The sequence below is a fragment of the Leucoraja erinacea genome, chromosome 4 (genome assembly GCF_028641065.1).
Source record: "Leucoraja erinacea ecotype New England chromosome 4, Leri_hhj_1, whole genome shotgun sequence".
Classification (NCBI taxonomy): Eukaryota; Metazoa; Chordata; class Chondrichthyes; order Rajiformes; family Rajidae; genus Leucoraja; species Leucoraja erinaceus.
The window spans coordinates 13,801,851-13,813,867 of record NC_073380.1 but is presented as its reverse complement, the minus strand read 5'-3'; the positions used below and the strand labels follow the sequence as shown (position 1 = coordinate 13,813,867).

Below are 12,017 nucleotides of genomic sequence, written 5' to 3'. Positions count from 1 at the left end.
AGACTGATTCCTGGGATGTCAGGACTGTCTTATGAAGAAAGACTGGATAGACTTGGTTTATACTCTCTAGAATTTAGGAGATTGAGAGGGGATCTTATAGAAACTTACAACATTCTTAAGGGGTTGGACAGGCTAGATGCAGGAAGATTGTTCCCGATGTTAGGGAAGTCCAGGACAAGGGGTCACAGCTTAAGGATAAGGGGGAAATCCTTTAAAACCGAGATGAGAATAACTTTTTTTCACACAGAGAGTGGTGAATCTCTGGAACTCTCTGCCACAGAGGGTAGTTGAGGCCAGTTCATTGGCTATATTTAAGAGGGAGTTAGATGTGGCCCTTGTGGCTAAGGGGATCAGGGGGTATGGAGAGAAGGCAGGTACGGGATACTGAGTTGGATGATCAGCCATGATCATATTGAATGGCGGTGCAGGCTCGAAGGGCCGAATGGCCTACTCCTGCACCTAATTTCTATGTTTCTATAAATACACCTTGAGTGTATTATGGGACCAAATTAACATTACTTGATAAATGATACAAATAAACTTACACCTTGAGTGATGGAGAGGCCAAATAAACGGATAAACCTAATACAACCTCCTAAACCAAATAAACTTTAACCTTGAGTGATGGAGTAAATGTAACTTAATAAACCCAGCTTAATTTAATAAACCGAATAAATGATAAACTAACACCTTGAATGATGGAGAGGCCAAATAAATATAATTTGAGGAGAGAGGGTATACAAAAATAGGGATGTAATGCTGAGGCTCTATAAGGTGCTGGTCAGGCGGCATTTGGAGTATTGTGAGCAATTTTGGGCCCCATATCTCAGGATAGATGTGCTGGCTCTGGATATTGATATCAAGCTGGAAGAGGTACAGAGAAGATTTGCCAGGACTTGAGGGTCTGAGCTTTTGGGAGAGGTTGAGTAGGCTGGGTCTCTATTCCCTGGAGCGCGGGAGGATGAGGGGTGATCTTGTAGAGGTGTACAAAAACATGAGAGGAATTGATCGGGTAGATGCACAGAGTCTCTTGCCCATAGTAGGGGAATCGAGGACCAGGGGACATAGGTTCTAGGTGGAGGGGAAACAATTTGATAGGAATCGGTTGTGTGTATGGAACAAGCTGCCAAGAGGAGGTAGTTGAGGCTGGGACTATCCCAACGTGTAGGAAACATTTAGACAGGTACATGGATAGGACAGGTTTGGAGGGATATGGACCAAGCGCAGGAACTAGTGTAGCTGGGACATGTTGGCCGGTGTGGGCGAATTGGGCCGAACTTGGGGCCTGTTTCCACACTTATCACACGTGGAATGAATTGCCTCTGCACGTTAAACAGGCCCCTTCTCTAGCTGTTTTTAAATCACTCCTGAAGACATATCTATTCTCCATGGCCTTTGTAGACCAGTGAGGTGTCGAATTGTTTATTAACTTTATTTGCTTGGTTTTGCTGCGTTGTTTGTACTTGTGTTTTATGTTTTTTAATTTATTGTTTGGATTTTTGTATGTAATTTATGCGCCTCGTGTTAGTTGTATGTTCTGTTGTTCTGCCTGTTTTATGATGTCTTGCTTGTTTTCTTTTTTCTGTACAGATCACCTTTTGTTTGTTTTAAAGGCAAATAAGTTATTATTATTATTATTATGCACTCCATGACTCTAATAAATCTCATACAACCTCCTAAACTTAATAAACTTACACCTGGAGGGATGGAGAGACCAAGTAAAGGCAATAAACCTAATGCAAGCTCCTCAACCTAATGCAATCTTCACCTTGGGTGGTGGCTGGGCCCAGTGGAGCATCTTTGGACCTGCTCCTCCTGCCTGTGGTCCCTTCAACCCACCGTTGGGGGGCGCGCGCGTGGCGCAACGTGCGCGTGCGGTGGGGGGGGGGGGGGGGGGCGGCGCGCATTGACGTGCTGCATGCACGCGCACGTTCCGGAGGCGGCGTGGTGTCGTAACTGCTGAACGCACGTCCCGGAGGCGGCGTGGTGACGTCACGGCCGATCGTCCGAAGCAAAGACACTGGAGGAGCATTGGTCCGGAGGCAGCGTGGTGACGTCACCGTCCGGAGGCAGCGCGGTGACGTAACTGTTCGGGGGCAGCGTGGTGACGTAAAATGTCCGGGGACAGCGTGGTGACGCCAACACGTCGCCCCACCCCCCCACTTTCGCCCTTGGACGCCATCGCCGGGGTCGGAGCCGGAGTCGGAGCAAGATGTCGGCGCGGACTCCAGGTCAGCGCAGGGTCCCCTGGACTAGGGGGGAGAGGGAAGCCTCGGGCTGTGTGTGTGTGTGTGCCCTCCCCCACAGGGTTAGGAGGAAGGGCGGGGGTGGAGGGAGAGAGAGATGGACGTTTTGTTTTCCCCACTCAAACCTGTGCCCTCTCCCCCCCCAAACCTGTGCCCTCTCCCTCCCAAACCTGTGCCCTCTCCCCCCAAACCTGTGCCCTCTCCCCCCAAACCTGTGCCCCTCCCCCAAACCTGTGCCCTCCCCCCAAACCTGTGCCTCTCTCCCCAAACCTGTGCCCTCTCCTCCCCCAAACCTGTGCCCTCTCCCCCCAAACCTGTGCCCTCTCCCCCCAAACCTGTGCCCTCTCTGCCCTCTCCCCCAAACCTGTGCCCTCTCCCCCCAAACCTGTGCCCTCTCCCCCCAAACCTGTGCCCCTCTCCCCCCTCAAACCTGTGCCCTCTCCCCCCAAACCTGTGCCCCTCCCCCAAACCTGTGCCCTCTCCCCCCAAACCTGTGCCCTCTCCCCCAAACCTGTGCCCTCCTCCCCTCAAACCTGTGCCTCTCCCCCCAAACCTGTGCCCTCTCCCCTCAAACCTGTGCCCCTCTCCCCCCAAACCTGTGCCCTCTCCTCCCCAAACCTGTGCCCTCTCCCCCCAAACCTGTGCCCTCTCCTCCCCAAACCTGTGCCCTCTCCCCCCAAACCTGCCCTCTCCCCCCAAACCTGTGCCCTCTCCCCCTCAAACCTGTGCCCTCTCCCCTCAAACCTGTGCCCTCTCCCCTCAAACCTGTGCCCTCCTCCCCTCAAACCTGTGCCCTCTCCCCTCAAACCTGTGCCCTCTCCCCCCAAACCTGTGCCCTCTCCCCCAAACCTGTGCCCTCTCCCCCCAAACCTGTGCCCTCCCCCAAACCTGTGCCCTCTCCCCCCCAAACCTGTGCCCTCTCCCCTCAAACCTGTGCCCTCTGCCCCCCCCAAACCTGTGCCCTCTCCCCCCAAACCTGTGCCCTCTCCCCCCAAAAAAACCTGTGCCCTCCAAACCTGTGCCCTCATCCCCCCCAAACCTGTGCCCCTCCCCCCCCCTCTCCCCCCAAACCTGTGCCCTCTCCCCCCCAAACCTGTGCCCTCTCCCCCAAACCTGTGCCCTGCCCTCTCCCCCCAACCTGTGCCCTCTCCCCCCAACCTGTGCCCTCCTCAAACCTGTGCCCTCTCCCCTCAAACCTGTGCCCTCTCCCCTCTGCCCTCTCCCCTCAAACCTGTGCCCTCTCCCCTCAAACCTGTGCCCTCTCCCCCCAAACCTGTGCCCCTCCCCCCAAACCTGTGCCCTCTCCCCCCAAACCTGTGCCCTCTCCCCCTCAAACCTGTGCCCTCTCTCCCCCCCAAACCTGTGCCCTCTCCCCCCAAACCTGTGCCCTCTCCCCCCAAAAACCTGTGCCCTCTCCCCCCCAAACCTGTGCCCTCTCCTCCCCCCAAACCTGTGCCCTCTCCCCCCCAAACCCCTCTCCCCCCAAACCTGTGTCTCCCCCCTCTCCCCCTCCCCCCAAACCTGTGCCCTCTCCCCTCAAACCTGTGCCCCTCTCCCCCCAAACCTGTGCCCCTCTCCCCCCAAACCTGTGCCCTCCCCCAAACCTGTGCCCTCTCCCTCAAACCTCTGCCCTCTCCCCAAACCTGTGCCCTCTCCCCCAAACCTGTGCCCTCTCCCCTCAAACCTGTGTGCCCTCTCCCCCAAAACCTGTGCCCCCTCTGCCCTCCCCCCCAAACCTGTGCCCTCTCCCCCCCAAACCTGCCCTGCCCTCCCCCAAACCTGTGCCCTTTCCCCTCAAACCTGTGCCCTCAAACCTGTGCCCCCCTCCCCCTCAAACCTGTGCCCCTTCTCCCCCCAAACCAGTGCCTTCAAAACCCCCCCTTAAAACTGTGCCCCCTTCTCCCCCAAAACTGTGCCCTCTCCCCCCAAACCTGTTCCCTTCTCCCCCAAAACTGTGCCCCCTTCTCCCCCCAAACCAGTGCCTTCTCCCCTCCTTAAACCTGTGCCCCCTTCTATCCTTGAACCTGTGCCCCCCTCTCCCCACCCTCTCAAACCTATACCCTCTTTCCCCCTCTTCCCTTACACCTGTCAATCTCCTTCCTTCTCGCTCCTTAAACCTTCTGCCTTCTTCCCCCTCTCTCCTTAAGCCTGTACACTCTTCTTCCCTACCTCTCCTTCTGTCTATGCTTGTGCGTTAACCAGCACCTGCAGTACCTTGTGTCTATACTTGGTAAATCTAAACCGTGAGTGCTGGAGGGTCTGATAATAAACGTAATACAGCCTCCTAATCCGGCCCTGTCATCCTACACAACTCCGGACAAACCTGCCACACAGTCCGACTCGAGAGTTTACCGACAAGCTGTCGTGTTTTATGCTGCGTTCAGTGCAGATAAAGTCCAAATAAAAGTCGTTTGAAGGTCTCCAACGAGGTAGATGGGACAATAAAACTCTCTTGACTCTAGAACCACTCTGGTTGGGGAGAGGACAGTTCAGTTGTCTGATAACAGCTGGGGAAATAAAATTGTCCCTTAATCTGGAGGTGTGCATTTTCACACTTCTGTGTCTCTTGCCTGATGGGAGAGGGGAGAAGAGAGAGTGGCCAGGTCCTCGATTATGCTGGTGGCCATGCCGAGTGAAGCTTGAAGTGTAAATGGAGTCAGTGGCAGGTCGGTTGGTTTGTGTGATGGTCTGGGTTGCGTCCACAACTCATTGCACACCACTGCTGGCGCACTGGTTGCAGGGACACGGATGTTATTGTTGGCTATCAAAGATTACAGCAGGATCTTGATTGGTTCGGCCAGTGCTGAGGAATAGCTAATGGAGTTTGATGCAGATAAAAGTATGAGGTTTTGGTATTTGGGATGTGAAATCAGGACTGGGCCTACATATGGAATGGCAAAGCACTGGGGAGGGTTGGAGAATGATGTGACAAGTAGATCGGGTGGTCACAAAGGCTGTCGGTACATTGGCCTTCACCAGTCAGGGTATTGAGTGTGAATGTTATGTTACATTGTACAAGACGCTGGTGAGGCTGCATTTGGAGTGTTGTCATAAGGTCATAAATAATAGTAGAATTAGGCCATTAGGCCCATCAGGTCTACTCCGCCACTCAATCATGGCTGATCAATCTAGCTCTCCGAGTGGCAACACAAGCATAGAGGTGGTACAGAGGCGTGCGATATATTTGCTGCCATTTGTAAAAGTTACAAAATCATATTTCAGCTACAAAACCGTTGGTTAGCTACATGTGGAGTATTGTGTGAAGTTCAGATCGCCACATTATGAGAAGGCCGTGGAGACTTTAGAGAGGTTGCAGAAGAGGCTAGCTGGGATACAGCTTAATTTGGAGACTATCAGCTATATTGGATTGTTTTCTCTGGGACTGGAGCCTGAGGGGTGTTACTGGCATATATAAAGCTGGAGGTATAAATAATTGGTCTATCACCCAGGAAGGAAATGTCAAGTGCAAGAGAGCACGTTTAAGGTGAGATGGGGAACGTTTAAAGTAAATTTCTGAATTAATTTTGATTTACATCTGCAATGGTAGATGCCTAGAACACCATGGCTGATGGGAATGTGGTGGAAGTAGATAGAAACATAGCCCTTATTGCAGGAGTAGGCCACTCTGCCCTTCGAGCCAGCACCGCCATTCAATATGATCATGGCTGATCATCCAAAATCGGTACCCCGTTCTTGCTTTCTCCCCATATCCCTTGATTCCGTTAACCCGAAGAGCTATATGTAACTCTCTCTTGAAAACATCACGGATATGAGAGCAAAGAATAAGATGTATTTAGAAAGGCACTTGAACAGGCAGGGATGGAGGGATAGAAAGCATATGGTCTGGTTGCATCACAGCTTGGTTTGGGAATAGCTCTGTCGAAGACTAGAAGTAATTGCCGAGAGTTTTAGACGTAGCCCAGTCCATCTCACAGACCAGACTCCTCACCACTGACTCCATCTACACTTCACGCTGCCACGGAAAAGCAACCAACATAATCAAAGACTCGTCCCACCCCGGTCGTTCCTTCTTTGCTCAGCTCCGGTCAGGTTGCAGGTACCGAAACTTGAAAGTTCACACCACCACTCATGCATAGCTTCTTCCCCTCTGGTATCAGGCTTCTGCATGGTCTTTACATGAGCTAGGGTACTACACATCTACCCCATTGTGGACGTTGGGCTTTATCTCTGGAACGATTGCACTGCAATGTGGAGAACTATACTCTGCACTCTATCTTTCCATTTGCTCCACGTAATGTACTTGAGTTTTGTTTGATTACATTTATCTGACAAAGTGCAAAACAAAGCTCTTCACTGTTCCTTGTTACAGGAACATAACAATACAAGACAATGTAAACCTCAGCATAAATATAGTCTTTTAGAAGGAACTGCAGATGCTGGAAAATCAAAGATAGACAAAAGTGCAGGAGAAACTCAGCGGGTGCAGCAGCATCTATGGAGCAAAGGAAATAGGGCTCCTTTTAGGGCTCCGTAGATGATGCTGCACCCGCTGAGTTTCTCCAGCATAAATATAGTCGATGTCCAAGCAAATTGAATTAATTTTAAATGGCATCATGGTCAGCACCGATGCAGTGGGCTGAAGGACATGTTCCTGTGCTATACTGTTCTCTGTTTTTTCCTCTGTAGAATACAAGATACAAGATACATTTAATTGTCATTTGGACCCCTTGAGGTCCAAACGAAATGCCGTTTCTGCAGCCATACATTACAAACAAATAGACCCAAGACACAACAACACAACATAATTTACATAAACATCCATCACATCATTGTGATGGAAGGCCAAAAACACTTATCTCTCCACTGCACTCTTTCCCCCCCCCCGATGTCAAAGTCAAAGCCCCCGGCTGGCGATGGCGATTGTCCCGCGGCCATTTAAGCCACGCCGGGTGGTGCGAGGTCGCACACCGGGTCTTGCTGTTAGAGCCCCCGGCGTGCGCTCGCAGTCCCGCGGCCATTCCAAGCCGCGCGGGGCGGTGATGTCAGGCCCCGCTCCAGGAGCTTTTCAACCCCGCAACTCGGGCGGGGGAAGTCGCCGTTGCAGGGGCCCTGAAAAGCGGTCTCCCTCCAGGGAGCCGCGGGCTCCCGGTGCCGCCGTCCACAGACCTGCCGTTGGAGCCTCCGACTCTCCGATAGCAGCAGCAGCAGCATCAGCGCTCCTCCACCCGCTCCGGACTCGGCCAGACCCGCGACGGCGACGGTGAGTCGTAGCACCAGAGTCCCCGGCTTCTTCCTGTTGGAGGCCGCTCCTCGTTGCGGCCCCAACGACAATGGAAACCCGAAAAAAAAAAGGTCGGGTCTCCAGTGCAGGGAGAGATTTTAAAAAGTTTCCCCCCCCCCTCCCACCCCACCCCACCACCACCCCCCCCCCCCCCCCCACATACACACACCCCAACAAAAAATAACAAAAACTACATTAAAAAACACAGACAAAAAAATAATTGCAGAGGCCGCTGCTGACCAGAGTCCACCGGAATAAGACTAACATGTTCTCTATTCTTCCCATAGTCAAAGCAACAGCTAATTTGTTTCTGAAGTTTCAGAAATGGTACTTTAATGCTGCCGGATACAACAAGTTGGGTACGTTTTATTTACAATTGTTCCACATTTTCTTTTCCAATATTCAGGATGTAGAAGTTGCTCACACAGGCATGCTGGTCATAATTAGCTTCCTTCAACTGATGCAGTGCAGTGATGAGTACAGAGAATGTTTACACGAATGTTGCCAGGACATGAGCTACAGGGAGAGGTTGGGCAGGCCAGGACTTTTCCGTAGGAGCACGGAAAGCGGAGTGGTGATCTTATAGACCCATGCAGCATGGAAATAGGCCCTTCGGCCCAGCTTGCTCGTGCCGAACAAGATGCCCCATCTACTCTAGTCCTAACTGCCTATGTTTTGCCCATATCTCCTCCTCCCAAACCTATTCACGTACCTGTCCAAATATCTTTAAACTTACAGGACCATGTATAAAATCACCAGGGGCCACAGTTTAAGAATAAGGGGTAAGCCATTTAGAACGGAGGTGAGGAATCACTTTTTCTCACAGAGAGTAGTGAGTCTATAGTATTCTCTGCCTCAGAGGGCGGTGGAGGCAAGTTCTCTGGATACTTTCAAGAGAGAGCTAGATAGGGCTCTTAAAGATAGTGGAGTCAGGCGATATGGGGAGAAAGCCGGAACGGGGTATTGATTGAGGATGATCAGCCATGATCACATTGAATGGCAATGCTGGCTCGAAGGGCCGAATGGCCTATTCCTGCACCTATTGTCTATGAGGGGAATTGATAGGGTGAATACACAGTCTTTTTCTCAGGCTGTTTAAGTTGAAGGGGAAATATTTTATAGGAACTTGAGGGGAAACCTTTTTAAACAGATGGTGGTGGGTATATGGAATAAGCTGCCATAAGAGGTAGATGAGGCAGGTACTAAAAAGTTTGTTCAAGTTCACATTTATTGGCACACGCAGCAATTGGTACAGTGATATTTGAGTTGCCATACAGCCATACAAATAAAAAGAACACCATACACAATAGAATTCAACATAAACATCCACCACAGTGGAGTCAACATTTCTCACTGTGATGGAAGGCAATAAAGTTCAGTCACTCTTCCTCCTTTTGTTACTTAACACTTAAAAGGCATTTGGACAGGTACATGGATGGGAATAGTTTAGAGGGAAATGTGCTAAGCGTGAGCAGGTGGGACATTGTAGATGGGGCGTCTTGGCAGCAGGTACACGTTGGGCCGAAGGGCCTGTTTCTATGTTGTATTACTCTATGGTCCAATTATTATTGTGCTTATTCCGTTGGATCACTAAAACAATCACATAACGGTGCTGTGTAAATTCAAATAACAATCTCTTGGGGGAAAAAAGCAAAAGCAAAGTCTACTCTGGAGCTGGTTTGCCAGCCTGAAAGTAAATCTGTTAAACATGTTTAGTTTCCATTTGGAAAGCTAGCTTAGTTTTGAGATGCAACGGAGAAAATGCCAGCCTGAAAGTAAATCTGTTAAACATGTTTAGTTTCCATTTGGAAAGCTAGCTTAGTTTTGAGATGCAATGGAGAAAATGGGCCCTTCAGCCCACCGAGTCCGCACCGACCAGCGGTCACTGTACACTGGCACTATCCTACACACTCGGGACGATTTATAATTTGACCGATGCCGATTAACCGACAAACCTGTGCGTCTTTTGGAGTGTGGTGGGAAATCAGAACACGTGTAGAAAACCCACGCAGGTCACGGGAAGAACGCACAAACTCCTTACAGACAGCACCTGCAGTCAGGATCGAAACCCGGGTTTCTGCTGCTGTGAAGCAGCAACTCTACCGCGATTTTCAGAATTTCCCACAAGTCCGCCAGTGTCACGTGCATGTCTTTCCAGGCCTTTTGCGGGATGACACATTGTACGAGGATGATGACGTGAAGGAGGCTGTGAGGAGGTTGCCTGAGAATCTTTACAATGACAGAAACTTCCGCATAAAGCGAGCTCTGGACTTGAGTATGAAGCAGAACATCCTTCCGAAAGATATGTGGCTAAAGTATGAACAGGTCAGTTCAAATGACATTAAAGAGGCCATTAGATGGGCACTTCGATGTGCAGGGAACCGGGGAATATGGATAGCCACAAAATGCTGGAATAACTCAGCGGGACAAGCAGCATCTCTGGAGAGAAGGAATGGGTGATGTTTCGGGGGCGAGACCCTTCTTCAGGCGCTCGGGTCAGAAGAAATGGGTGACGTCTCAACCCGAAACGATACTCAATAACCTGACTGATGAAGGACAATGTGCCAAAAGCCTTCTTTACCTGTGATGCCACTGCTTGGTTCTCTCAGCACTATAAGATTCCCCAGAGCCCTACCATTCACTATGAAAGTCCTGCCCTGGTCTGACTTTCCATACTGCAATATTTCACACTTGCCTGCATTGAACGCCATTATCTATTTCTCAGCTGACTTGCCCAGTTGATTTGGATCCAGCTGTGGATTTTGATCACCATCTTTGCTATCTGTGACACCACCCACTTTAGTGTCATCTAATCTAATCATGCCTTTTGCATTCTCATCCGAATCGTTGGTGCAAATCATAAACCGCAATGTGCCCAGCATTATCCGTGAGGCCCTCCACTAGTCATAAGGTCAATAGGATTAGAATTAGGCCATTCGGCCCATCAAGTCTACTCTGCCATTCAATCATGGCTGATCTATCTCTCGCTCCTAACCTCACTCTCCTGCCTTCTCACATAGTCACAGGCCTCCGGTCCGATAAACAACCTTGTAGGTTAACTTCTGTAAATTGCCCCCAGTGTGTAGGGAATGGATGCGAAAGTGGGATTACATGGAGCTAGTGTGAAAATGGGTAATCGATGGTCTGCGTGCACTATGAGGGCGGAAGGGCCTGTTACATACTGTGTCTCTAAACTAAACTAAATCATCTTTCATTTGGTTTAACAGGATGAACGCTACCTACAGCCATACCTTAAAGAGGTTATTTGTGAACGAAAGGAAAGAGAAGAATGGAATAGGAAATAATTTGGATTCTTGGTCCTGTTTAAAAATTTAATATGCATTCAGTTGTACAGACCATTTGCAGCAGAAATGCAGCTTGAAAAAAAAAATCCACTTTTAAATTGCACGAAGGCAAATATGTTTTTTTGCTCGGGCATTAAATTATCAACAATTTAAATTGTGTGTTTATATTTTATAAAGCGATTGCAAATAAAAATCATCCATCAAGTATGTGTGTGTGACGGGCAAATTAAAATAACATCAAAAACCAAATTTCTATTAAATTGCATTATTTGTTTCTGTTCATCTGGTATTGTTCACTCTGTCAAGAATAATGCAAAATTGCATGTTGTCATTGTACGTTCGCCCTTACATTAATTTATTTCTGAGATTGAAATAAATATTTAAGGGTTGTTCTGCCACCTTATTTGATAATGATTTTAAGTTTATTTTTACATTGCATTTGGCTTCTAAATTGACCAACAGAAAATTTCATACCGAGTTTACAGTAGAACGCAACACAAACTGGTGTGGCTCAGGATGTATTTAGAATAACATTTTGGTTCTTATTAAACTCCTACGGTTTCAGTCTGAAGAAGAGTTTTGACCTGAAACGTCAATATGCATGTTCTCCAGTGATGTTACTCCAGCACTCCTTTCGTCCATCTAAACCTTTCCGACCCAAGCTTCTTTTAAATGTTGTTATACTTCCTGACTCAACTACCTCTCTGGCGGCTCATTCCATCTACCATGTGTATTGTTCTAATGTAGAAACACCGTAATACTAGCCAATCTTCGAGCCAACACCGCCATTCACTGTGATCATGGCTGATCATCCACAATCAGTACCCCGTTCCTGCCTTCTCCCCATATCCCCTGACTCCGCTATCTTTAAGAGCCCTATCTAACTCTCTCTTGAAAGCATCCAGAGAATTGGCCTCCACTGCCTTCTGAGGCAGAGAATTCCACGGAGGCGTGATCTTGTCCAGGTGTATAAAATCAAATGGTGAATAGATAGGGTGAATGCACAGTCTTTTTCTCCACGGTGGAGCAATCATGAACTCAAGAACATAGATTTAAGATGAGATGGGAAACATTTAATAGAAACCCGAGGGGCAACATTTTTACACGGATAGTGGTGGGTGTATTGAACGAGCTGCCAGAGGAGGCCGTTGAGGCAGGTACTATAACAACATTTTAAAAGACACTTGGGGAGGTACATGAATAGGAAAGATTTAGAAAGATGTG

At 49.2% G+C, this 12,017-nt stretch overlaps 1 protein-coding gene across 2 annotated transcripts; it reads left to right on the top strand.

The window, feature by feature from the left end:
* Positions 1-2,091: 2,091 nt before the first annotated feature.
* Positions 2,092-11,191, top strand: LOC129696166 (cytochrome b-c1 complex subunit 7). Of its 2 annotated transcripts, XM_055633712.1 has the most exons (4): positions 2,092-2,231; positions 7,776-7,847; positions 9,647-9,813; positions 10,716-11,191. In XM_055633712.1, exons 1-4 carry the CDS (start codon positions 2,213-2,215, stop codon positions 10,791-10,793), a joined length of 336 nt encoding a protein of 111 aa, XP_055489687.1. In that variant the 5' UTR covers positions 2,092-2,212; the 3' UTR covers positions 10,794-11,191. The 2 variants fall into 2 exon arrangements, with proteins under 2 accessions (XP_055489687.1, XP_055489686.1); XM_055633711.1 differs by lacking the exon at positions 2,092-2,231 and having other exon boundaries at positions 7,754-7,847.
* Positions 11,192-12,017: the final 826 nt, after the last annotated feature.

Coding starts and splice junctions, on each gene's coding strand:
- LOC129696166 (XM_055633711.1), top strand. CDS start 7,754: ATGTTCTCTATTCTTCCCATAGTCAAAGCAACAGCTAATTTGTTTCTG. Junction 7,848..9,646: donor TGCCGGATACAACAAGTTGG/GTACGTTTTATT, acceptor ATGTCTTTCCAG/GCCTTTTGCGGGATGACACA. Junction 9,814..10,715: donor TGTGGCTAAAGTATGAACAG/GTCAGTTCAAAT, acceptor TTGGTTTAACAG/GATGAACGCTACCTACAGCC.